The 24014-nt window shown below is 56.4% G+C and overlaps 9 protein-coding genes across 9 annotated transcripts; 4 read left to right on the forward strand and 5 right to left on the reverse strand.

Annotated features, from left to right (window-relative positions):
- Positions 1-425: 425 nt before the first annotated feature.
- Positions 426-1380, forward strand: EX895_000156 (uncharacterized protein; the record flags this gene model as incomplete). The annotated part of the gene is made up of 3 exons (XM_029880757.1): positions 426-660; positions 798-1246; positions 1333-1380. The coding sequence occupies 3 exons, from the start codon at positions 426-428 to the stop codon at positions 1378-1380; spliced, it is 732 nt and encodes a 243-aa protein (XP_029742143.1).
- Positions 1381-1541: 161 nt separating this feature from the next.
- On the reverse strand, positions 1542-2591 carry EX895_000157 (uncharacterized protein; the record flags this gene model as incomplete). Its single annotated transcript, XM_029880758.1, has 1 exon — positions 1542-2591. One exon carries the CDS (start codon positions 2589-2591, stop codon positions 1542-1544), a length of 1050 nt encoding a protein of 349 aa, XP_029742144.1.
- A 4018-nt stretch (positions 2592-6609) lies between these two features.
- EX895_000158 (uncharacterized protein) lies at positions 6610-8133 on the forward strand (the record flags this gene model as incomplete). The annotated part of the gene is made up of 1 exon (XM_029880759.1): positions 6610-8133. One exon carries the CDS (start codon positions 6610-6612, stop codon positions 8131-8133), a length of 1524 nt encoding a protein of 507 aa, XP_029742145.1.
- A 1177-nt stretch (positions 8134-9310) lies between these two features.
- On the reverse strand, positions 9311-12801 carry EX895_000159 (uncharacterized protein; the record flags this gene model as incomplete). The annotated part of the gene is made up of 3 exons (XM_029880760.1): positions 9311-9406; positions 9484-9506; positions 10509-12801. 3 exons carry the CDS (start codon positions 12799-12801, stop codon positions 9311-9313), a joined length of 2412 nt encoding a protein of 803 aa, XP_029742146.1.
- A 562-nt stretch (positions 12802-13363) lies between these two features.
- Positions 13364-15337, reverse strand: EX895_000160 (uncharacterized protein; the record flags this gene model as incomplete). Its single annotated transcript, XM_029880761.1, has 1 exon — positions 13364-15337. One exon carries the CDS (start codon positions 15335-15337, stop codon positions 13364-13366), a length of 1974 nt encoding a protein of 657 aa, XP_029742147.1.
- A 708-nt stretch (positions 15338-16045) lies between these two features.
- On the forward strand, positions 16046-16928 carry EX895_000161 (uncharacterized protein; the record flags this gene model as incomplete). Its single annotated transcript, XM_029880762.1, has 2 exons — positions 16046-16490; positions 16567-16928. 2 exons carry the CDS (start codon positions 16046-16048, stop codon positions 16926-16928), a joined length of 807 nt encoding a protein of 268 aa, XP_029742148.1.
- Positions 16929-16990: 62 nt separating this feature from the next.
- On the reverse strand, positions 16991-19072 carry EX895_000162 (uncharacterized protein; the record flags this gene model as incomplete). Its single annotated transcript, XM_029880763.1, has 1 exon — positions 16991-19072. One exon carries the CDS (start codon positions 19070-19072, stop codon positions 16991-16993), a length of 2082 nt encoding a protein of 693 aa, XP_029742149.1.
- Positions 19073-19600: 528 nt separating this feature from the next.
- EX895_000163 (uncharacterized protein) lies at positions 19601-21706 on the forward strand (the record flags this gene model as incomplete). Its single annotated transcript, XM_029880764.1, has 1 exon — positions 19601-21706. The coding sequence occupies one exon, from the start codon at positions 19601-19603 to the stop codon at positions 21704-21706; it is 2106 nt and encodes a 701-aa protein (XP_029742150.1).
- Positions 21707-22051: 345 nt separating this feature from the next.
- EX895_000164 (uncharacterized protein) lies at positions 22052-23467 on the reverse strand (the record flags this gene model as incomplete). Its single annotated transcript, XM_029880765.1, has 1 exon — positions 22052-23467. The coding sequence occupies one exon, from the start codon at positions 23465-23467 to the stop codon at positions 22052-22054; it is 1416 nt and encodes a 471-aa protein (XP_029742151.1).
- Positions 23468-24014: the final 547 nt, after the last annotated feature.

A 24014-nucleotide genomic window follows, 5' to 3' on the forward strand; every position in this document is an offset into this window, starting at 1 on the left:
CCGTCAGCCGTTGCGTCCATATGAACCCACGACCGACCGTCGCCAGATTTCGGTCAACTGTACAACAAGATGGAACAAAGGCGCACATGAGATGATGGTGGGGACAGACGAGTAAGTCAACGCGTGTCGACAGACGCCGAGCCAGAGCGAGAGCAGCGAGAGCAGCGAGAGCAGCGAAAGCAGCGAAAGCAGCGAAAGCAGCGAAAGCAAGCCGGAATGAAAAGTGGGAGCTTCGCGTGCACAGACCCTTGAAATTCTTGTTTGGCTCGTTCGATTTCTCTTTTCTCGACTTTCACACTTGAACACCATCCTCAACCGGCACTTTGCAGCCCATCCATCCCTCCACGATTGCGTACCTCGGCTACGTTGCAGCTGCTGCGTTTGTGCTCGTCCTATCCATCTGTTCCATCCAATCTCGGCGTCATATGGGCGAAATGTCGGTGCTCAAGACACTCATCATCAACCCACGCTCGGGCGTCAAGCCCACTGCCACGCTCTTCTTCCTCCATGGACTCGGAGACTCGAGTGCCGGCTGGTCAGATGTCGCACAGATGCTCTCGCAGCGCCCATCGTTGTCGCACGTCCGATTCGTGCTGCCCAATGCACCCATTCAGCCCGTGACGCTCAACATGGGCATGCCCATGCCTTCTTGGTTCGATAGTAGGTCGTCGTATTCCTGTGCGTGCGCTTGTCCGCGCTGCTTTTGGTCCCGCTCTCCCACCTGACTGTGCCCTAGGCTGGAACGAAGGCTGATTCTCCCACCTGTGGAACTTTCTTGCTCCCCTTTCCCGTCACAGTTCTGTCGCTCGACGACATCTCCGGCGCCGAGGACGAAGCGGGTATGCTCAAGTCGACCGACGAAATCAAAAAGCTCATCAAGGCCGAAAACGACGGCACCGCACAGGGCCTGGACGGACACAAGATCGCCAGCGAGCGTATCGTCGTCGGCGGCTTCAGCCAGGGCGGCGCCATCTCGCTGCTCACCGGTCTTACCAACCCTAACCCCGTCGCGGGCGTTGCGGCGCTCTCGACCTGGCTGCCACTGCGCGCAAAGATCGCCACACTGCGCACGCCCACCTCCAAGTCGCTCAAGGTGTTCCAGGCACACGGAGACGCCGATCCGGTCGTCAAGTACGAGTACGGCCAGCGCACTGTGTCGTTCCTCAAGAACGAGCTGGCGCTGAACGAGCAGGATGTCGAGTTCCACACGTACCCACGCATGCCCCACTCGGCGTGTCCCGAAGAGGTGAGTTGCTGTCAAACCTGCTTGCTATGCGTTGCTGTTACTGACTCCACTCCGGTTCTGCTTTCCGACCGCCTCTCACGCAACAGATCCGTGACCTCGCTACCTTCTTGGAGAAGGTCATTCCCGCTCAGTAGACCATTCAAACTCCAGTCCTGCTTCGGTCTTTGCTCGACACGAGACAGCATGTACAATACAACCACCGCGATAACAGATCGAAAATACATTCGAAAGCTGAGTATACAAAGATGAGACCAGATCAGGGGCAATGACCCCTGCCAAACCTCGAGCCCGCACTTCAGGCGCCATCGACAGTGATGATGATCTTGCCGATGTTTTTGTTGGCCTCCATCTCGTCGTGGGCCTCCTTGATATCCTTCCACGAGTAGACCTTGTGAATCACGAGCTTGTGGCCCTCGTCCTGGCAGCCCGAGATAAGGCGTTCGAGGCCCTTCTCCCTTACGAAACCCTGGACGAGGTCGCTCTGGTATTCGACGGTGCGCGAGCGGAGCGTCGAGCCTTCGATCCTGAGTCTCTTGTAAAGCAGTTGGGCGATGACGCTGTCCTTGACCTTGGCGCCGCCCATGAAGGCGAGCATGACCATGCGGCCGTCGCGCTTGAGGCTGTGGAGGTTGCCGTTGAAGTAAGGCGCGCCGATGAAGTCGACAATGACGTCGACGGAGCCGGCTGGGCCCTGGGCGCCTGTGTGCTTGGCGAGCTCTTCAGCCCAGTCGCTGGCCTTGTAGTTGAAGCCCTTGTCGGCGCCGATCTGTTGGCAGAATTGGATCTTTTCCTCAGAACCGGCGGTAATGTAGATCTGGCCTGCGCCAAACGCCCGCGCGAGCTGGATCGCTGCGAGACCGACACCGGACGCACCGGCATGGATGAGAACATTCTCGCCCTTTTGCAGGTTGCAGATCGTTCGCAGCGCCTGGAACGCCGTGAGGTAGTTCTCCGGGATTGCAGCCGCTTTAACCCAGTCCAGCTCGCTCGGCTTCTCCAAGATCATACGTGCAGGCACCTTGATGTACTCGGCATACGCACCGCCCACCGCAAGACCAAACACCTCCTGCCCGACCTTCCACTCGACATCCTTCAGGTTCTTGGTCGCAACCACGTGGCCCGAGAACTCGACACCCAAGATCTGCGGTGCGTGCGGAGGCAAAGGATAGTTGCCCTCGCGCTGCAGGATGTCCATGCGGTTCAGTCCGAACGCTTTGATCTTGACCAGCACCTCGTCGTCTCCGAGCTCCGGAACAGGCGCTTCGCCGAGGTACAGGCTTGAAGACGGTCCCTTGCCGTCCTTGACCAGGATGGCCTTCATCTGAGAGGGCACTTCGGATGACATAGCGCGAAATTGGATAGTCTTGCTGCGAACGTTGCGGAAGGGAGGAAGGGCGCTAGGTAGGACCGGCAAGGGGCGCTGCAGGTGTCTGGTAGCGATGGAAGCTTGTGAGAAGGCACGCGATACAAGACGTGTGATAGATGCAGACCGAGCGGTGGCAGCGCTTTTAAAGACGTTGGAAGTAATGGTGTGACGAATGCTGCTGCACGAGACGCTTGACATGCTGCTACGCAACGTGGCAGGCAAAGTTTGAGGCTGCGATCGAAAGACTTTTAATCTCCGGGCTGAATAGCCGTCGTACAAAACGCACAACGCAAACGAGATATCAGTGTCTGTTCCCGTTTGGTTCCCACGAACTGTCAGATCAGCCTTGCGAGGAATACCTACGAGCTCGAAATGCTACAGCTGCTGATTTGAGGTCGAAGTCGTGCGAAGTCTAGCGAAGGAACGGCTTTGACGAACCGGGTCATCATGGTCCTGACACTCGCCAAACCGGTCGATCTGCAAGATGTGTCACCGTGCGCACAGCTATTCTTGCAACCACATCCTCGGATTTAACAACAACGAGAAAGTGGAACCTCTTGCGATCTTATATTCCCAGGAGGTGCGGCCAGCCCGATGGTCTGAACGAGATCCGCGGAAGGAGTCGAGTTCCAAATTTCCGGTTCCGGATAAAGATGACGTCCTTCCTTCGAAGTCGCACCACCCGTTTGCGCAGGAGAAGGTGGGACCCCAGGCCTGCTTCGATATGACTTCGAGAGGAATTGTTTGTAGAAGCACCACAGCGGCCTATTTTTCGATCGCAGCCTGAATTGTGAATTTGAACGGCCGATTTCTGTCGTGCTTATCTGGTGGGAACAGGGCCGGTTCAGCATCGTACAGTCCACCGACAGATCATCTTCAACGTCACCAACACTAACATGCACCCAAGCCCTGGAAATCTGTTGTCGTCGGCACGTCAGGCAGCATCGGGAGTGAATTCGCTGGTTCTTGGCGCGGTCTGTTTGGTCAAATCGACTTGGCAGGCTCGATTTGCGTCGTAGGCAAAGAAGACATCAGTGCTCTCTGTGAAACTGCTTGGACTCGTTCACAGATGGAGATGCGACTTTCCGGTGTTGATGAGATGTGCGTTGGCCATTGCTGAATGTGCTTGCCATGCCAATGGTGACAATATGGTAGGCACACGTCGGAAGCGCAATAGACCGTTGCGCGTGGCCCGCGTCAACGTGCTTTGCTCCTTCAAGAAGAATTCGAGAACGTTTAAGCCTTGCTCGTGTGTCTCGACGACCATGTCTTTGACTTGCTTCACGAAGTCCGCTATACTCATATGGATTATTCGAGACGTGGTGTCGAACGAATTCGTGGTTGCTGTTTGTCCGAGTTGTTCGAGACAAGGCGAACTCGGGAGAATGGTTCCCTTTGTGCACTGTCAACTCCGTATCGCCCGTTCAGAAACATATTGCACGTCTCGTGCTGAATCGGGTTTTCGTATCAGCGACAGCTGGATGGCACACGTTGACCATGCTTCCTTCTTGCGTGGGACTGGTAAATAAATACTTAAATTGATCGCCACGAGTTTCAGGAACGAAATTAAAATTGCGGGTAAATTGAAGCCGCTAATTTTCGCACACCGACTCTTCGTGACTTTGCAAATAAGTTTGAGAGGGAAATTCCGAAACAACAGCATGGATGATCCCCACCATAATGTTACATCGACTCGCTCTTCCGGTCGACCGATGTCATGCTGGCTGATACCGCCGACAAGCCTCCTACTACCGTAGGAAGCATGCTGAGTCCATTCTACTTCGAGACTGAAGGGTGTTGCCTTGCCTCGTCGCCAGGGACACGGATCCGGTCCGCTGTCAAAATGCGATGACATTTGCAAGCGCATCCGGTTCGCAGCGCAAGGAAGCGAGGAGGTTGTGGGTTGTGGTTATCCCAGCTAAGATAAGTGTGAGCAGTGTGCTACACGTGATCATCAAAGTCTCGACCTTGAGCTTGGCGCATCTGGACCTCGGTCTGGTCGGGCGCGCGCGTCAGGCGATCAGGATCAAATCTACAAGCAAGTCGCGGGAGACAGCAGAGCAAGATTTAGATATCGTCGAATGCTGATGGTAGCTGATAGCAGCCGCAAGCGTTGGGATGCGAGATTGCCTTAACAAGCCACAAACCGACCCGCAAGCGTCCAAGGTTCCGTATAGAGCTGCTCGGAAGTCGGAATCTGATCGGAAAAACATGCCAAACAAGCAAGGGAGGTGAATGGGACAAGCACAGTAAGCAGCATCTTGATCTGCGACATGACCTCGAAGCTCCGAAGAAGCGTGAGCGTTGTTTGACACTCCGCGGGGCTGGAGCCTTTCGCTCGGAACCCGACTTTGGAGTTTACCTTCTACTCTACGCAGCTTAACAATTAGACTCGGCGAGAAGAGAGAGAGTGTGTGTGTGAGAGTGTGTGTGAGAGTGTGTGTGTGTGAGTGTGTGTATGTGTGTTCCGCATTGAGAATATTGAAGATTTTCACTTTCGACCTCCGCACAGAGACGCAATCGGAGGCGAGCTGTCGAGCGCCACGACCAGAGACGGTCTCGCCAAACTTCGAATTTCATTTCCTGTGGATCTTTTTTGAGTCCCCGCAGTGTGCAGGCACGAGAAAGTTGAAAGAAAACTGACTCCAAACTCAGAGCCGAGAGAGAGCTTGGCCAGTCGGGCTTTGATTTTTAGACATGGCTTCTGCTCTCAGTCTCGTGCATGGTGCTGTCAGCTATCGCCCGCCGCCTTGCCTTCGATGAGCTTTGGCTAGCCCAGACTCTTGTTTCAGCCGCTCTCGCAACAAGCAAATCCTCGAAGACCCCGCTGTTGCCACTGCCCTAGAATTCACTCACCGCTGCAGAGCACGGCCTGCCACTGGTTATTGCAGATCGCGTCTCCCTCTTTCCCTCCCTCTCTCTTTCCAAACGCTCTCTGATCGACATCTTTCTCCGCTCCGACATTCTGCATGCAAGTGCGTGGGTGACCGTTCGTCATATGTCTCAAACACCGCTGGACCGTCTCGAGTCTGCCTGCCCTGAGCTGACAGCTTCACTGTGCACCATTCCGCTCGTATCTCCGCTCTCCCAGTCAGTTGGTTCGAAATCAGAGGCGCTTAACAGCTTTCGACTCTCGACACTGTCTCTGCACGTACGTCAGCTAAGTTAGTCCAATGGCTGCATTGTGATCACATTTATGCTGATGTCTCTTTTGTGATGTAGGGTCGACTCAAGGACGGCGCGCACTCTTGGATTCCGCTGGAACGGCAGTTGAGTTGTTTACATCTCTATGTCGGCGTGGTGAAACGAGTGCTGCGGTCGCCGCTGAGCCTCTGATTCTCGGGACGGCCATTGTTCTGTCTGTCCTTGCAGCGCTGGGCTTTGCCAGAAACACGTGTCTCAGTCCTCGACACATCCGATTCTCTCGCCCTCTCATTTTCAGATCCCGACTGCCCATCGCTCGTCTGGTTACTCTTGCCACTGTTCCGCCATTTCGCATGCAGGCCTGTTCTTCGGTGGCCCGATATGGCCACTGGGCGATGGGCGCTTACAAGTCCATGCAAGTCGCGCACACGCTAACCGCCTTGCTTCTTTTGTCTGCCTCGCCAAACAGCCCAGACCTGGGTCGCTCGAACCTTTGCTGCTCTTTACGGGTTTCATCTGAATCCGGCTGATCAGCCCCGTCGATACCATTGTACTTGTTGCCCCACCGTTGGTCGATTCTCCTTTTTGGCAGAGCGTGTCCAACTGAGTCATGTTCCTTTACTTGTGTCAGAAGTACGGCTTTTATTTGTCCGCTCCGATATTTGCTACCCAGCCAGCTGGGCACCACCTGACCAAGCAGCTTCCACTATATAACTATGGCGGCCTCGATGTGCTACGCCCTCCCTTCTCCCCCCTCATCAGTCTCTACGTCCACCCACACCATCGTCCGAAGCTTTGTCTTCCTCGTCCTCATCCTACAAAGCATAGCTTGACAAGAAGCTTGCTTCCAAAAATGTCGAGCTCATCATCAGCACCCTCCCACGTCTTGTCACCAACCTCTACTTCAGGCTCGATGTCTTCTTCTCAGAGCCGATCAGTTTTCCGAAGGTTGTCGAATTTCTCCAACGCTTCCTCCTACTCGCGAGCCAGCTGGTGCTCTACAACCGAATCCGAAGTTTCGATCTCATCGACACAGCAAGGCCACATCTCGCATCACCAAGACTCGCTCGACAAGCTGGTGCTGGCCAACATGGCGACCAACGCCATCTTCGGTTCCACCTCGCCGCGAAAGAACAGGTCGAGCGGTATGCGCTCTTCAACAGACTCGGCGCGCTCGTGGGCGTCGTCCAGCTCATCGGTGCGCTCGCCTCGCACTCCTAGCACTCCGCTCTTCTCGCACCCTGAGCGCGATGTGACGCAGACACCCAAGCTGACGACCGTCGCTCTGCCGTGCGTTGCGGATGTGCCCAGGCTCAAGAAGCCGCATCTTTCGAGGATCGTATCGGAAGAAGTGCAGTACATCGGCCGATCGCTCGATGTGCCAGTCTCGGAGGAGGGACACGAGGAGCACGTTAACCCGGTCAACAGCCGCGCTTCGAATGCTTTCACATCTTCTTGCAACCGACACCCCGCGAGCAGCTCTCGCTTCAGCACATGGAACGGCAAGGATGGCCTCATGATCGCCTTGGACGAACTCGAGCAGGAGCTTGCTCGTACCATGGTTGCTCTATCGACGTCGGCGAACAACACGCCTGTTTCAAGCGTCTCCAAGGCACGCGGCAAGAGCATGCGGAGGCCTCACACTACGGATACAGTCATGGCTTCGAGCTCGGCCAAGAGCCTCGGGCTTGCTCGCGGTGCTCATATTTGTGACTCTTCTTCGAGTGTCTCTACCGCGTCACAGGCTCGGTTCCAGCGCGAATCCTGGATGTCGTCGACGTCGGACTGCGATGAGGACGTGCTCAGCTACGCGAGTCGACCCATCCGCTTCTCTGCGTCGGACCTCACTCTGCTCTCGGACCCTGCTGAGCTGTCGAAGCGATCTGATGCGGACCGCGAAGCAGAACGTCCGAGCTCGCACGCCGAGTCCGACAGCCTCTCAGTGCCGGCGCTGGTGTTCGATGGACGCCTTTCTGGCTCGTCTGTTTCGTCTTCGGGAGTTGACTGTTTCCAAGAAGCACCCAGCCGTCCGGACAGCTTTGTCACCGCCGACAACGGGCACGTTTCCCTTCTGACGTGTTCTGCGTCGATTAAGAGTCGAGCTCGACCGAGCACCGCGCGAGCCTCATCGCCGCAAAGGACGAGTTTCTATGAGTCCAACAAGGGCGTACGCTCGACGCCGTTGCTGGCGAGCGAGCCACCTCGCATTCCCCTGCCGCCGCTGCCCAGCCTGCCTTCCGGTCTGAGCAGCCTGCTCGCAAGTCCTATGGTCGCGCCGCCTCGACCACCCAAATCGTTGGCGAGGAGGCCGACATCTTCGCACGGCAACTGCCCCGTGCCTTTCCTCCACAAACCCCTCCCTTCGCTGCCTTGCTAATCGCTCAGTGCTACCTTCACCTACACCTGTCTGGAATCCTGTAATCTCACCTGGACTCGGGACTACTTTAGTCTGGTTTCAATGCATGGCCTGCCGACTTTGCAGGCTAAACTCTAATTTTGTTTTCATCGTCTATCTTGCATCTTACCCATGTCTTTGAACCACTGTACCATAGAGGTCCTGCAATCACAAGCTGTCGCCCTCAGCCCGATACCCTGCCCCATTTATCTCTGTCTGGAGCGTGTGCGGGTGGAGGGAAGGAGAGGAAGACGGTGCTTCGAATTTTCCGGAGGATTGAGGTCTGAAACATGGCCCAGCAACGGGTGCGGGTGGCGGCAGCAAAAGAAGGGGGAAAAACGGGAGAGACTCGGGTAGGTCTTTCTTTGCTCAAGCGAGGAACAGACTCGTGGGAACAGTGGGTTCCTGGGCGATACGCACATGCAGGGTAGGTGTGCTGGATGCCTTGTCGTGGTGGACCGTCGTAGGCTTGGCACGGGCGTGTGTGGTGTCGAGCAGCATGATTGCGTAGTAGCATAGTAGCTGCCTATCACAAACGCATTCAGGAACGGATCGACACAGACACACACACACACACACACACGCACAAACACATGGACTGACCGATGCTACCGCACACGCATTCCAAGCTTGTTCCCACCCATCCGCCCGCCGCCCAAGTCCGCGATACAAATAAGCGTTCGCATTGGCCTTCCGCTCTTAGTGTGTAAATACAGCGTTAAAAGTCCGCCGATAGCGACTTGATTTCGATGAGCACACTGGCTCCGCCCAGATCGACGTTGGAAGCTACGGTGCGAGTGGAGGAAGCATGGTGCTCGATTTCATCAAGCATTCTGATCCTCCATCAACTTGCGGCCGGTGCAGGACGAAACACGAACGAGATCGAGATCGAGAACAGATGCGTGAAATCAATCGTGCTGTCGGCGATTGACGAATCTGCTCGGAAACACGATTGCCGCCTCGCTCTTTCAGCGAGAACCTGCATCGAAGCATGGACTCGGCTCGACACTCAGCCACCAAGCCACACATCCCGCATGGCTTTCCGGTATACTCATCCCCCCGATTGTTGATTCGTTCGTTCGATCGTCATTTGGGCTTGGCACGAACGTGAGGTAGAGACAGCAGCCGTGCAAAACAGAACTTAACCCAGGTCTGCTCTCTATTTCGGAGGATGGGAAGAATTGAGCTGGTGGATGAGCACCTTGCCAGGTCGATCGAGGCCGGGTTTGAAGCCGTTCAGGTACATGAACAGCGACTGTTGTCCACAAACAAAAACCAAGAAGGTTTAGTAGAAAGCTCCTAACAAACAGCTAATGCAGTCTCACCACTTACCATCAACGAGTGCGGGCGTGTCTCTGTACAAAGTGAAGACGGGCAAACCCCCCCAACGCGCGCAAAAGAGAGAGAGAGAGAGAGAGAGAGAGAGAGAGAGAGAGAGAGAGAGAGAGAGAGCAAAAGTCAGTTGACCGGTGCCAAAGCTCACATGGGCGGTACAGCCACACACGACTGCTTCGGAAAAGCTCCGCGAAAGGGGTCGAGCAGCGCTTGTCGGCCGCCCTGGGATCTGCAAAAGAGTTCCACAAAATGATGAAATTTTTTGGATGCACACAGAACCAGCTGGGCGCCAAAAAGGGGAAAAGCCACAGCGGAAATCGCTGAGCCGAGCGTGTGGTTTCGGCAAACCTGTCAAAGCCCTTTCGGCATTCAGCGCTCTTGCTCATCGAGCCAATGAGACATGCCATGCTTGCTGCCATGGCAAAGCAAGGCAAGGTCTCAAGGGCCCGCTGAACTCGCTTCGCGCCTCTCTGAGTGTTCCTGATCTGCTTGCCTGTTAGCACGCAGCGCCTCTGGCCGAGAACATGTGACCCCCCCCCCATCCTCATCCTTCCCTCCACTGGTTTCTGTTTTCTTTCATGCGCCTTGCGCTGGAACAGCTGTGCAGCATATGCTTTGATGCACACAAGTCCCCGCTCAGCCCAGCCAAGGCCCGGGTTTCGCAACTTCCCCACGTCCTAGACCCCCCCACGACCTGCTGCTAAGCGAGACCTAGCGTCTGCTTCGCATGGCATCTATATGCCAAATGCGGGATTAATAAGAGACGGGCGCCGTTACTTGTCAGACGAGCGGCCAACCACAGTCTCCCAGATCACGTATCGCCCTCAGACCAGGTATCCCGGGCCTGGGTCCCCTACACGAGCTACCGTGTTTTGAACCTTGACCGCCCGATTGAGCAGCCACACGCTTCTGTCTCGCGTATCCTCGAGATAGCCGCACACCCAGGCCAGAGCGGCAAGCGGCAATCTGCATATACAACATCACTGCCCTTTCTTCTCTCGTGCCGAACGATGGGTACTCACTCTTGTTCTTGAAGCGCTCAGCAACTTCTTCCAGCTGCTCATGCACCTGCTGTACGTCTTGATCCGCATCGATCATCTTGAGGTACCGAACGTCCGTGACGAAACCCTTGTCGAGCACTGCCGCGCTGTTGCCGCCTGCACTGGAGCTCATTTGTCGGTGTCGCTCGCCGACCATGTCTCGCGCCTGCTGGCCTACTTCGGCCTGGTCGTGCTGGCTTTGTTCGTGGAGCTCTTGATAGCTCCAGTCGTTTTGGCTGGGCGTTTCTGGCGATGCGACGGTGGCGGTACCACCTCGGTCAATTGTCGGTGTGGCTGATCCTTCTTGGGCGGGGCTGAGGTTGGCGTCGACGTGTTCATGCTGCTGCACTGAGCCTTGTTTGGTTTCGCATATTGGTGACTGAACCACGTTCCCACGCCCTTCCGTTCCACTTTGACTCTTGCCCGACGGCGCCCACCCTTTTTCCGCCCGCTCCAGCTCTGTTGGCGAGGCCACCTGCTCGACGCGATCCGACTCCATTTCACCTTGCAAACCGGCCCTGTCGTTGTCCGGTGCGACATTGGTAGGTGAGCTCTGCCTGTCCACCTTGCAATCCGGCTGGTTCTGCTGTTCGTGCAGCCGCTGGCGCGAGAGACCCATCTGCATATAAGTGGCCTTGCAAAACACCTCCATCGTGTGTCTGGGCCCCACAGTCGAACGGAAGATCCTCGGCAGCAAGAAGGGGTAGTCGGAAAAGTCCGTGTGCTTGCTCCCTGTCAACGTCAACAGCCAACCCCTGCCAGACGTCTTCCGGGCATCCAAGCAGATCCGTTTGAGCTTTTCAAAATGCTCTTGCCATACCGAAAACGACTCGGAGTTCAGCACGTAGATGGGCTTGACGAGGTGTCCTTTGACCTGGTCTTCTTCCTTGGCTGGATCGCGTACTGGCTCGACCCAGGGGTCTAGCACCATGGCCATTGGGAACACGTTGGGCTTGCGCATCATCTCGATCACCGTGGCTCCGCCGAACGAGTGCCCGCACAGCGTCGGCACTTCCATATCCAGTTTGCCCTTCCAATCATGCAACGGTCGTTCGCTGCCAATCAAGCTACCACGGGGCAGGTTACGCGCGCGACCGGCATGCCCCGCTAGCTTGGTCCCCAGATTGCGCGTAGATCGCTGGACGATCTCATACCCGCGACCGGCATTGATCTCGTTGAGCACGTAGACCGTCTCCTCGATCTCGGCCTGTCGCATCTCGATTTGGTCGCAACGTAGATCCACCTCTCGCTCAGACGGATCCGTCGCAAACGACTGTAGCCCAATCTTCTCGAATGTAAAATAAGGTACCGAAGCCTTCATCCTGCCTGAAGACTTGTGTCCGATGTGAGGAATGTGCAGTGACCCTCCTGCTCCTCCTGCTCCGCTCTGGTTGGCTTTGTCCGGGGCCTCTTCGCCGCGGACGATGCTGCTGACACCTGAGCCGTCGCGGTGCTCGATGGCTGCGACGACGATGCCGAGACTCGCGAGCTCGCCGCAGTACTGCGAGTAGCTCAGGCGGTTGCCTGCCAGGCCGTGCGAGAAGATGAGCACGGGCAGCTGCGGCGGTCGCTTGCCAAAGTTGCCAATCGTCGGGCGGTCCGAGTCGGATCGAGCCGGGTGCGATTGCTTGTGCACCTCTTCCGGGTCTGCAAGCGGCGGGCCGACTCTGGCGGGCAGGTGAGCGTTGATCAGCGACAAGACGGCCGGACTGGCCGGAAGAGCAAAGACGCCGTACTGACCGACATATTGCATCAGAGCACGCACTCCCGCATGGATGGGACGGCCCAGCCACGCAGCCCGTGGGTATTGCTTCACCTCGTCGTCAGACATAGGCTGTGCGGGGTAGTAAATGCTAAACAGCACCGTCTCGAGATGCAATGTGCATGTCTTCGACCCCGTTGTCCATGGTGACCATGGCGAATCCGTCTCGTCCGAATCATCGCTTTGCTCTTCTGGACAGTTCCCGTCGTTGCATGATGACGACGACGGCTGCTGCTGGTGCTGTGGATCGTCGTCGGAGGTCGAAGCATCGGCGCTGTCCGAGGTAACCGTTGTCGACGTTGGAGCGCTGCTTGACTGCTCTTTCCTTTTTGCCTGTCGGCTTTCTTTCGCTTCTCGGTTTTGCTTTTCGGCCCACTGCCGAGCTTTCTTGGCGGGCTTATTGAGCTCTCCGGGATTGACCACGTTGTTGCAGAAGCTTCGTGGCTTGCGAACGGGGATCTCGAGATCCAGCACTCCGACCTCGAACGGTCCGCTGTACGGTGGCAGTCCCATGGTGATTATCGCTGTGCCTATCGCGACGGCTGTGAGCGTGAGAATGTGGTGTCAATGCACGCCCCAGCAGGTGGTGGTGGTGGTGGTGGTGGTGGTAGTCCTCGCTGAAGATGACAGGACGATGTGAAAAGGTGGGGACGCACTTCCAGTATTTGTGTCAGCGTCAGTTTCGGAACCTTGCCAGTTCAATGACTGCCGGTGCCACCTTTACGAAACCCCAGCTGTGCATGCATCGGCTTACGGCTTCGGAAGATTGAACTGTGCCTCATCAAGCCACTTTGGAACCTCCTTTCCCGTTGCAGCAGAAGATTCTGAACGACACCTGGAAAAAGAAACAGCAGAACTGCAGGTGCATGTTGCGTGATGTCATACGGCGAATCCACGTGGGCGAGCCACCACCACGCTGCTCTAACAAGCCACTCTGATTTTTGGACAGTCTCTCGAAGCCTTGCAGCAGCACAAGCTCATCAGCATCGCATTTTTGGTTGACGTTGGTGGCATTTCCTTCACATAATTACATGAGCATACAGGGCTACAACACGCGGTCCATAGAGAACAATAATTACTCGAGGTTGGAAGCCACCTTCTCGGTGGCCCTTCCGTTTCCAAAGATCCAGTTCCACAGGCCCGTCGATTCAGGCTCCTGCGAGCCCTCGACCTTACGAGCACCCTGGTGCAGCTTGTCTCCAGCATAATCAAGACCGTCAGCGGTCTTGGAGCGAAGCGACTCGTATCCGCTGTCCGCTTTGTCCTTGAGAGTGTAGAAGCCCGAGTTGGCTTCGTCCTTGAGGTTCTTGTAGCCCTGCTGCGACTGGCTGCGCAGCTTGTTGTACTCGCTCTCGGCCTGGTTGCGCGCCTCGCGTGCCTTGGCGTCGAGCTCCGACTTCCACTCTTTGCCCGTCTGCTTGAGATCGCGGTAATCGCCCTTGAGCTGTTCACCTTGCAGGTGGCCACGAGCCTCACCGGCACGCACCTCGGCGTTGTACTGCGCAGCGAGGATCTTCTGCTGTGCGTTGTGCTCGAGCTGGTCGCGGTAGCTTTGGGCGTGGCTCTCGGCATCATCGACAGCACCTTCGGCTTTGCTCTTGAGGTTGAACCAGCCCTTCTGCGCTTCGCCCTTGGCATTTTCGTACTTGTCTTCGGCAGCCGACTTGCTGGAGAACCAGCTCGACTTGGCCTGCTGCTCGGCCTCGTCGACCTTGTCCTTGGCAGAGAACCATCCCTGCTTTGCGGACCGTGCGGCCTCGTCTGCCTTTTGCTCAGCAGCCGATTTGCCAGAGAACCACGAGCCCTTGGCTTGCTCGCCAGCCTCGGCGGCCTTGTCCTTGGCCGAGAACCAGCCGGCCTTGGCGTGATCAGCAGCCTCGCTCGCTTTTTGCTCAGCCTCAGACTTGGTGGAGAACCACGAGCTCTTAGCCGTCTCGCCAGCATCTTCGGCCTTGTCTTTGGCAGCAAACCAGCCTTGCTTAGCCTGCTTGGCGGCCTCGTCGGCTTTCTGCTCAGCCGCCGATTTGGTGGAGAACCAGCTGGATTTAGCCTGCTCCTCTGCCTCGGCAGCCTTGTCTTTAGCGGCAAACCAGCCCTTCTTGGCCTCTGCTTCAGCTTCAGCGGCTTTTTGCTCTGCGGCAGACTTGGTGGAGTACCAGCCAGACTTGGCCTGCTCGCTGATATCTTCAGCCTTGTCCTTGGTGGCGAACCAGCCTTGCTTGGCCTGGTCAGCAGCCTGATCGACCTTCTGCTTGTAGGCGTCCTCGGCCGAGAACAAGCCGGCCTTGACTTGCTGTCCAGCCTCCTCGGCCTTCTCCTTGGTCGTGAACCAGCCCCTCTTAGCAGCAGCCTGAGCATCGTGGGCTTTTTGCTCAGCAGCATCTTTGACCGAGAACAGGCCCGACTTGGCCTGCTCTGCAGCTTCGTCGGCCTTATCCTTGGTGCTGAACCAGCCCTTCTTGGCGGTAGCTTGAGCCTCGTTGGCCTTTTGCTCAGCGGTGTCCTTGGCCGAGAACCAGCCTTGCTTGGCGTTCTGCTTGACGTTGTCGGCCTGTGCAGCAGCGCTGTCGACAGCATCCTCGGCGCTACCCTTGGCAGATCGCCAGGTGCTCTTGACTTCGCCCTTTGCATTCTGGTATCTGTTCTCGATGTTGTGCTTGGCATCTTCAAGTCTCTGCTCGGCATGGTCGACCTTTTCGTTGACGTTGCGACGCAGCTGGTCGATCTCCTTGGAGACGGTTCCGTAAGGTACGCTGCCGGGGAGCTGGTTGAGCTCGTTGTGTTTGAGGTCGGTGCCAGGGCGTGCGATCGGACCCGAAATGCCGCGAGCAGCAGACGAGCCGACGGGAGGACGTTCGTGAAGCTCCGACGTGGCTCCGACGTGGGGCTTGAGGTCCGGAAGCGAGTTGCTGCCGGGTGGACCAGCTACAAAGGTGCCATTGGTGTCCTTGGCATACTGCTGCAGCAGAGGATCAAAGACGTAGTAGCCGATGCCGACACCCACGGCCGAAGCACCAAGAAGCGGCAGAACTCGCTGTCGGAAGGCCATCTTGAAGATCAGAGGTGGCTTTGAGTGGGAGAAGGAAGTAGGGAAGAGTTGCAAGCAAATAGGATGGTGTGTTTTGCTGTTTGCCTCAAGAGATGGTGGTGGTCGCGGCTCAAGGAGAGGGAGGGTGCAAAGGTGAGAGTTTGAATAGCTACAAGCACGGACGCACTCGAGAGGCTGATCTGGAACGTGGGAAACCAGAGCATGCAAGCGGACTCATCTTTCAAGTCGAAATAGGTCGGATGTCCAAACCGCAAGCAACTGCGTTCCAGCACTGACGTATTTTTAGTCGTCCTGAAAAGTATCGCTTCCTCGCTCGTCCTTTGTCGTGCTCTGGCAGGCTGAACCCTGTTTGGCCAATGTTGGCAGTCAAGCGAGTGTCTGAGCTCGAGCATGTGTGTGCGGAGCGCGTTGCCGAGCTATCACACCGAGCGACAGCCCTCCGCATCGCAGAGTGACGGAAAAGGCCAAGCCAGCATTCCTCAGCGTAAGGCTTCCAAAAACAGAAATCGCCTTATTCCACCTCCTCCTCCTCCACTTTCCTCTCTGATGACGCCAAGATGCATCGATTTTTGGTGATTTTTCGGGTCGATGCATTCTCGCACGGATGGAAGAAGCGCTTGGACCCTGAACGCTTCTGCTGCAAAAGAGTTGGGTCTGTGACAGCTGCAGCTTGCGCCCGTTCTCCTCCATCCGTGCTCGCCTTTAAAGATGAAGATCAATCGCAACACGGTGTTGGTGGGACGGAGGGTGGTGTTGGTGCCCTACCGGAAGCAGCATGTGCCCCGCTATCACGAATGGATGAAGGATCCGCTGATCCAGGAGCAGACCGCATCCGAGCCGCTCTCGCTCGACGAAGAGTACGAGATGCAGCAATCGTGGGCAGTCGATGAGGACAAGCTCACGTTCATCATTCTCGCGCGTTCCGAGGAGGATCAGCAAAGCGCAGTCGAGGACGTTGCATCGGATGTGAACGTCCAAAAGCTCGTCTCGGAAGGCAGGATGGTGGGCGACGTGAATATCTTTTTCAACGTACGCCATCAAGAGGACGAGGAGGAGGACGGGGAAGGAGGCTCGTTTACAACGATGAAAGATGACCAGCAAGCACCATCAAGGCATATTGTCTTCGATGCCGAGTGTGAGATCATGATCGCAGGTGAGTTACCGAACTCGATATCCGCCTTCTTTTGCAGCACAAGCTAACATGTGACAGCTCTTTTCACGAACAACAGAGCACGATTGTCGTCGCAAAGGAATCGCTCGAGAAGCATTGCAGATGATGTTCTCATTCGTCACAACGCATCCTACGCCCATCGGCAAGGCAGCTTCAGACACACCCTCCGATACAGCACCCGTTCCACAGCCGACAAACGGGCCTCACTGCACGCTCCCGATACCCGCAGATTGGCTCACCTGCAAGATCTCCCTCAAAAACACGCCATCCATCCACCTATTCGAGTCGCTCGGCTTCATCCGCCAGAGCGTCAGCGAAGTGTGGCAGGAAGTCGAAATGCGATACAACAACCCCAACCCCAGCCTTCAGAAACAGTCTGACGAATCGATTAGACAAGTGCTCTTCTGGCCAGAAGAATGAAATTGACAAGGGGGCAACAAACCGTGCGATATGATGTCTGCAACAGAACGTGGTATAGATTGTTAGTGAAGTACATTGGTCCAAGCCGTTCGATGTGTGATGGTCGAGAGCTCTTCTGTTGTCAGATCAAGACCGTGCTGTGCTCGAAGATGACGTCGCAAATCGTAAAGTCGTTTGAAGCGATGCTCGCAAGGCGTGCTAGAATTCAGGATGGAATCAGGCTGAAGCTCCAATGCAAGGTGATTTCTGCTTTCGTTGCCGGACAGGGGAAGGGCGGGATCAAGCATCTGTTGATCGAGCGCTGCGCAGATGTTGCTCCAAGGGCATGCAAACACGCGATCTCGCGTGGTGCGCCGCTTTTTGGGCGATGCTGATTCACCATCATCGGCGGCCGGACGTTTGCTTGATGTCGGTCCAGTGAGGTCGACAGAAGAAGTGGAGTAGCCCCGTCCCGTGAGCAGGTCGAGCAGCCTTGGCTTGACCACGGACGATGTCTCTTTCGCGGCGACTTCAGCCCGCAACCGATCATCTTCCTCTTGATCATCGTCAGTGCTTGTTTCTGAAGGATTATTCGACGAACCAGCATGAACTGTTCCACTTCCTGCTGGATCCAGATGGTCTGCGGCGTCCATTTGCATGCTGCCATCCGCGGTCGAAAATCGAAGCCTACTTCCGCCGCTGGCACCCCGTTCGGGCGACGATAGAGCACCAGTGCAGACTCTGCGGTGCCGAGAGACGAGGTGTTTGTGCGCAAACCTGCGACCGCAACCCAAGCACTCGAACGGTCTCTCGCCGAGGTGTGCTGTTCGGACGTGGACAGACAAGGTCGACTTGCGCGTAAAGACTTTGCTGCATCCGTTCCATGTGCATGGAAAGGCCGTTGGTGTACCCCGAGAACTTGTGATGGAAGTGGCGATGCTTCCGGCGCGAGCGGAACCTGTCTTTCCCGAGACGGAAGTAATGACGCTGAGGGCGGGAGAGCTTAGATCGCGGAACACACCACCCCTTCGAGGTCGTGTGGAGTGAAGCTGTGCAGCTTTGTGGATGAGCTGCTCCTCTGAAAGAGCCCGAGTCTGGGTTACTGTTTTGCTGATGGCGCCAAGGTGCGTTGATGAGTCGGACTGTTCCACGCTTTGATGCTGCCAGTCGTGATCTTCGATGCCACGCTCTTGATATGATAGCTCTATGTTGCCTGCTGGCAACTCAGGGTCATCCTCTGGCTCATCTTCCGTCATAGATTCATAGCTATCATCGGACAAGTCGGCACGAAGATGGTTGAGCTCAGTCTCGTGACTGCCTTCGAGCAGCCTTGCCTCGATCTCGAGTCGTAGTTTTCGATCCTCGTGCCGTCGATAGTGGGCTCTGAGGTTGTCCTGACGTTGGAACTGCTTGCCGCACCCAGGCCAGGGACATATTGGTGGATGTGCTTCCTTCATGTGCGCCTGCAATGCCGACCAGGTGGGGAAGACATATATCATCGAATGGCCTTGATCTTGGCTTTGATCGTCCTGCTGTGGCTGTGAATGATCCATGAAACAGGTGTATCGACCCTGTTCGTGCGTGCGATAATGCGTCTTGCGTTTGGAATTGGTCGCAAAGAGTTTGCCGCAACCTGGAAATTGGCATGCAAAAGGCAGCGCAGCGGCGGTCGATGATTGCTCTTGCTCTTTCTTTACACTGCCTTCGACATCTTGACGATCCGGTGTGCAAGCGTTACTGTGATGTTCGCGAATGTGTTGGCGCAGATGCTTACGCTTGTCGAAACTCATGTCGCAGCCACTTTCAGTGCAAACGTAGTCATGAGCGCTCGCACCGGTGGCAGAGGACATGTGATCGGCGTGGCAGGCCTGCACATGATTTTTGAGCTGGCTCGACGTCCAGAATCTTAGCACGCAACCTTCTTGCCCGCAGGCGAACGGCTTTTCCGATGGATCCAGATGGCGGCGCTGATGTGCTTTGAGATGCTCGTTCCTCATGTAGCTGGCACCGCATCCCGGATGGTCGCAGACAAATGGACGTTCGCCTGTGTGACTTCGAATATGCTGTGCGAGCTTGGATGCCTTGGTGTAGCTCTTGTTGCATCCTTCGAACGGGCAGGGGTGCGATGGACCGTCGGGCCTGCTGCTGGGTCCAGCTTCCGGCATTGCCGCAAAGCGCGAAGCAAGGGTAGCCGGACCAGGCCCACATCTGCCCGCCTCGGTCGTAATCATTCCGATAAGAGATCTTCCGTAGGTCTTATCATGTTGCCTTCTGTTGTCTTGGGTCGATGATGGATGGAAGGGACGAGTCGATAGATGATGGTAAAAGGCTGGAGAAAAGCAGGAAAGGTTGAGCTCCCAATTGCAAAAAGAAAAACTCAATTCCAAAAATTAACGTCGCCCGCCTTTTCCTGCATATGGCCAAGATTGGACCCTGGATGCGCAGTTTGATCAGGATCCTTCCTGTTCGGGAAGCCGTGTCCCTGCGAGCGAGTTCCGGCTTTTCTCGAAAACCATCATCGCAGAAGCTTCTCGCGCAGTCGTCGACAGCTCTTCGTCCTTGCTCGATTAAACCTTGGACGGCTTTTGGACGGCTTTGGGACGGCTTTGGGACGGCTTTGGGACGGCTCTGGGACGGCTTTGGTGGAGGATGCTGGGATACGGATTCGCGACCCTGCCATTTCAAGAGTAGCCATGGCTCGGAGGCGACTGGAAGCAGAGACAGGAGATCCTATCCCATCCGAGCCTCTTGTTCCATCCACCCTCGCGCTAGATCGTCGCAGCAGCAAGCTCAAAAACCTTCAAGCTCTACGTCAGAGATGCCTCCAGGCTGCTGAAGAGCCTTCCACGATCGATTACGAGGTCGATCAGATCCGTGATGCCATACGAGCCAAAGCGCTGGACGAGGACTTCTCGGTGGCGCTTCGTGAACGATGGCAGACTTGGTCGCGCACTGCGAATCCCTTTCGATCAGAGCTGGCATCTTCGGCTGCATCCGAGTTGAAATCGGCCGACCGGTCAGCATCAGAGTCGGAAGAGCCATCAGAGCATTCTGAGGCCGAAGACTCTGTTCAGCAAGAGTCACACGATTCACCAAACAAAAAGAAGCGAAAGAGGGGCGTTCGGGGCAAGGAAACCAACAAGCGAGTGGCCGAGTCCAAAGTGGATCCTTCCGAAGACTATGAATCCATCCGCAGAGATCGAGAAGCGCTTCTAGGTGATCTTGACGCTGTGCTTCCGAGCGCTTTTCGATTCAACGAGCGCCAGTTAAAGGTGTACGCTCACCGGCTCAAGACCAGATACATCAACTCGCTTGATCGACCGTTCGAGGCCAAAGACATTCACAGACTGCTGCGACCGTCCAAAGCTGCACCTCAGCCCAGCACATCCACTGCGACAGAGGCCCTCCCAGCGGCACCACAGCCCACGGTGTTCACCATCTCGTTCTTCAGCAGCAGCATTGACTGGACCAAAGTAGATACAGTCGCGCGGGAAAGGGCCGACCCACTCAATTCACGAGACGAGACGGAAGGGGATAACACAAAGGATGACTATGTCAAGCGCATTTGCGGCGATGGATTGGGAGGGATGAAGCGCGCGCAGACGGTAGAATTGCTTTCCACGCAGTCGTTGTCGGACCTGCATTCGTCTCTCTTCTGCTGGTCCGATGAACAGCCGGAGCGATCTGAATGGCGCAAACGTCTGCGAAGACAGGCGCGTCTACGTTGCGGGATGCAGCAACATTCGAATGAAGGCTCGTCGACCTACTCGCAATCAAAGCAGGATGGACATGCCGTGCAATCCCATTTCGACGATGACGACGATGACGACATTGCTCTGGACGATAACAAAGATGTGCATTACGCACGCTTCACAGGTCAACCGAGGCAGACCGATGTGGCACTTGTCATCGAAAACAAGCTGTACACCAAGGGTCTTCGACATGGTGATGCAATCCACGAAGCGGACTACGCTGTGCTGCTCCGCAAATGGACAGAATCGACGGGTAATGCGAATCTGCAGGCCGGATGGACTAGCAAGGGCGGAGACTTCAATCTGCGGCTCAACGAGATGGCAACTATTCGCGTGGGCCAGCCATATTGGTTGCTGCATCAGGGCGACTGTGTCCATTGCTTTGTCGTCGAGCAAGTACGTGCACTGCGTCCGAGCGAACAAGCAGCCGTTCGCCAAGGTGCTGCTGCTGCAAGCAACGTCGAAACCGCTCCAGCTGGTACCGCCTTTATCCCTTTTCCTCGTGTCACTTGGCTCTCGACTCCAGCCATGCTTCGATTCGCAGCGGACACCAAACACAACTGGGGTCTTGGTCATCACATCCTGCAGTGGGAAGGACTTGTTCCCCTCTCGCACCTTGCGGCGGGTGCCGAAGGCAAGCTTGCGGTGGATCCACCGGGCTCAATCCATGGCGACAAGTTCAAGGCGAACCCCTGGCAGGTTGGTAATCTTCGGACTGTGCGTAGAGACGAGGCGATGCTACGTCAGAAGCAGGGCAAGTGTCTCTCGTGTTCACTGCGCAAAGCACAGGTCGGTATTCTGGGCGGTGATTCGGTTCGTCTACCTCTGGCGTCGACCAAATCGGATGGATTTGACAGCGCGCAAGGCGAGCGAGTCATTGAGGGCCTTGATGAGCACCTCACTGCGATCTGCACGCCCTGTGCTGCTCTGCTTGGCCTTCCGACCCGACCTCTAGCGTTGACCGGAAACTCGCTGCAGCTCGACTGGGAACGCATCGACCGAGACAAACATCGTGAAGCGGGCTGGGCCGTGTTTCCCTTGTATTGAAGCTCAATAAAAACACCTTTGTACCCCCTCACGCATCACGACAAATTGCACACCGAGTTTCAAGCAGTGAGAAACAAGAGAGTGGTGTCGTGGCAATAGCAGAAAATGAGAACAACAGTAGGTCAAAGGCGCACGTCTAGATGCAGGGTCAGAGCTGGGATAGAGTCAGGGGGAAGTCTTGTTTCGTATGGACCATCGAACTGAGGTTCGACGTGTGAAGTCTGATTATCGTACAAAGTGGTCTTGCAGGGGAAGCGTGCGTAGTTATCTCTAGAGCCGAGTCACGCTTTCCCCTGCCAAATTCTTGGCGCAGAGAGGGTCGATTCTGCTGAAGATGCTCCGCGCTTAGGCTTGGATCTGGGTGACAATACCGGTACCGACGGTCTTGCCACCTTCACGGAGGGTGAATCGCGAGCCTTCCTCGAGGGCAATGTCGTGGACGAGCTCACCATCGAGCTCGACGTTGTCACCAGGCATGACCATCTTCTCGTCGGCGTCCTCGGTTCCGGGAGGGTGCGTGAGCGAGACAGTGACATCGGCAGTTCGGATGAAGAGCTGAGGACGGTAGTTGTTCATGAAGGGCGTGTATCGGCCACCCTCCTCCTTCTTGAGAATGTAGACCTGGGCACGGAACTTCTTGACGGGCTTGATGGAGCCGGGGATGACCATGACTTGACCACGCTTGACCTGCTCACGCTTGACACCACGCAGGAGCGCGCCCATGTTGTCACCAGCCATACCCTGGTCGAGCTGCTTGTGGAACATCTCGATACCGGTGAGCGTGGTCTTGAAGGTGTTGCCGAGACCAAGGATCTCGACTTCGGCACCCTTCTGGATGGTGCCACGCTCCACACGGCCGGTGACGACGGTACCACGACCGGGGATGGAGAAGACGTCCTCGACGGGCATAAGGAAAGGCTTCTCGAGGTCACGGGGGGGAAGGTCGAGCCACTTGTCGGTCTCCTCCATGAGCTTGAGGATGGCCTTCTGGCCAATCTCGGGGTCGCGGCTCTCGAGCGCAGCAAGAGCGGAACCCGAGACGAAGGGAGTGTTCTCACCATCAAAGCCGTAGGTGGAGAGGAGGTCACGCATCTCCATCTCGACGAGCTCGAGCATCTCTGGGTCGTCAATCTGGTCCACCTTGTTGATGAAGACGACGAGCTTCTTGATGCCGACCTGCTTGGCGAGCAGCAGGTGCTCGCGGGTCTGGGGCATCTGACCGTCAGGGGCCGAGACGACGATGATGGCACCGTCCATCTGAGCAGCACCGGTGATCATGTTTCGGATGTAATCGGCGTGACCGGGGCAGTCGACGTGGGCGTAGTGGCGGTTGCCCGTCTCGTACTCGACGTGGGCGGTGGAGATGGTGATACCACGGGCACGCTCCTCGGGCGCCTTGTCGATGGAGGCATAGTCGATGAACTTGCCGGTACCCTGAGCCTCGTGGAGGGTCTTTGTGATGGCGGCAGTCAAGGTGGTCTTTCCATGGTCAACGTGGCCGATGGTGCCGATGTTCATGTGGGGCTTGGTACGCTCGAACTTGCCAGAGTCGGCGGCGTAGGTTCGCACCTGCGAGGCGATGGCGACGCGGGGCAGCTGGGCAGCGCACACTCGGGCACGGGCGGCCAGGGTGGAGGGAGCCTGGGTGGAAGGGCGGGTGACTAAGGTGCGGGCGGCGGCGGGAGCGGCAGCAGCCACCGACTTTTGGGCGGCGAGCGACCTGGCGACGGAGCGAGGGGCCTGGGTGCGGAGGAGGCTCATCTTGGGAATGGGCAGGGAGGTTGAAGAGGGGAAGTCGGAGGTGGTGGTAATGGTGGTGGTGGTGGTAGAACAGTAAAAATCCGCTCTAGCTGGCTGTCTCTGTCTCGTCAGGTCTGCATCGCCAGTCAAGCCCTTTAGAAGAAGCTGCTCAAAGGCAATCAACCACGCTTCTGTGCCCGCTCCGCCTTGACGCTGGCTCCGCGTTCCGTATCATTTTCGCAAGTCTTTCGTTTCTCCCTTCTCAGCTCGGCCCTCAAAGAAGGGTCATCCTCTTCCATGGTCTCTCAAAATCGGTGAACTTATCAGCGTCTCCGACTGGACCCAGCATCACCTCCTCATCGCACTTAGCAACGACCTTGTTGTTCCGGCTGCCTGGGCAGGTCAAGCTTGGTGCTCAACATCGGAATGGAATTATCCAAGCACAAATTTTTGGTTGGTCGCGCAGGAAGAACTCGACTTTTTTTCCTTCTGTCCTTCCAAGCTAAGAAGATCTAATTTCGGGTTCTCTTTTTTCTGTACCGTAGCGCGGGTGTCTGGCTGAGTTCAT

The sequence above is a fragment of the Sporisorium graminicola genome, chromosome SGRAM_1, assembly GCF_005498985.1.
Source record: "Sporisorium graminicola strain CBS 10092 chromosome SGRAM_1, whole genome shotgun sequence".
NCBI lineage: Eukaryota > Fungi > Basidiomycota > Ustilaginomycetes > Ustilaginales > Ustilaginaceae > Sporisorium > Sporisorium graminicola.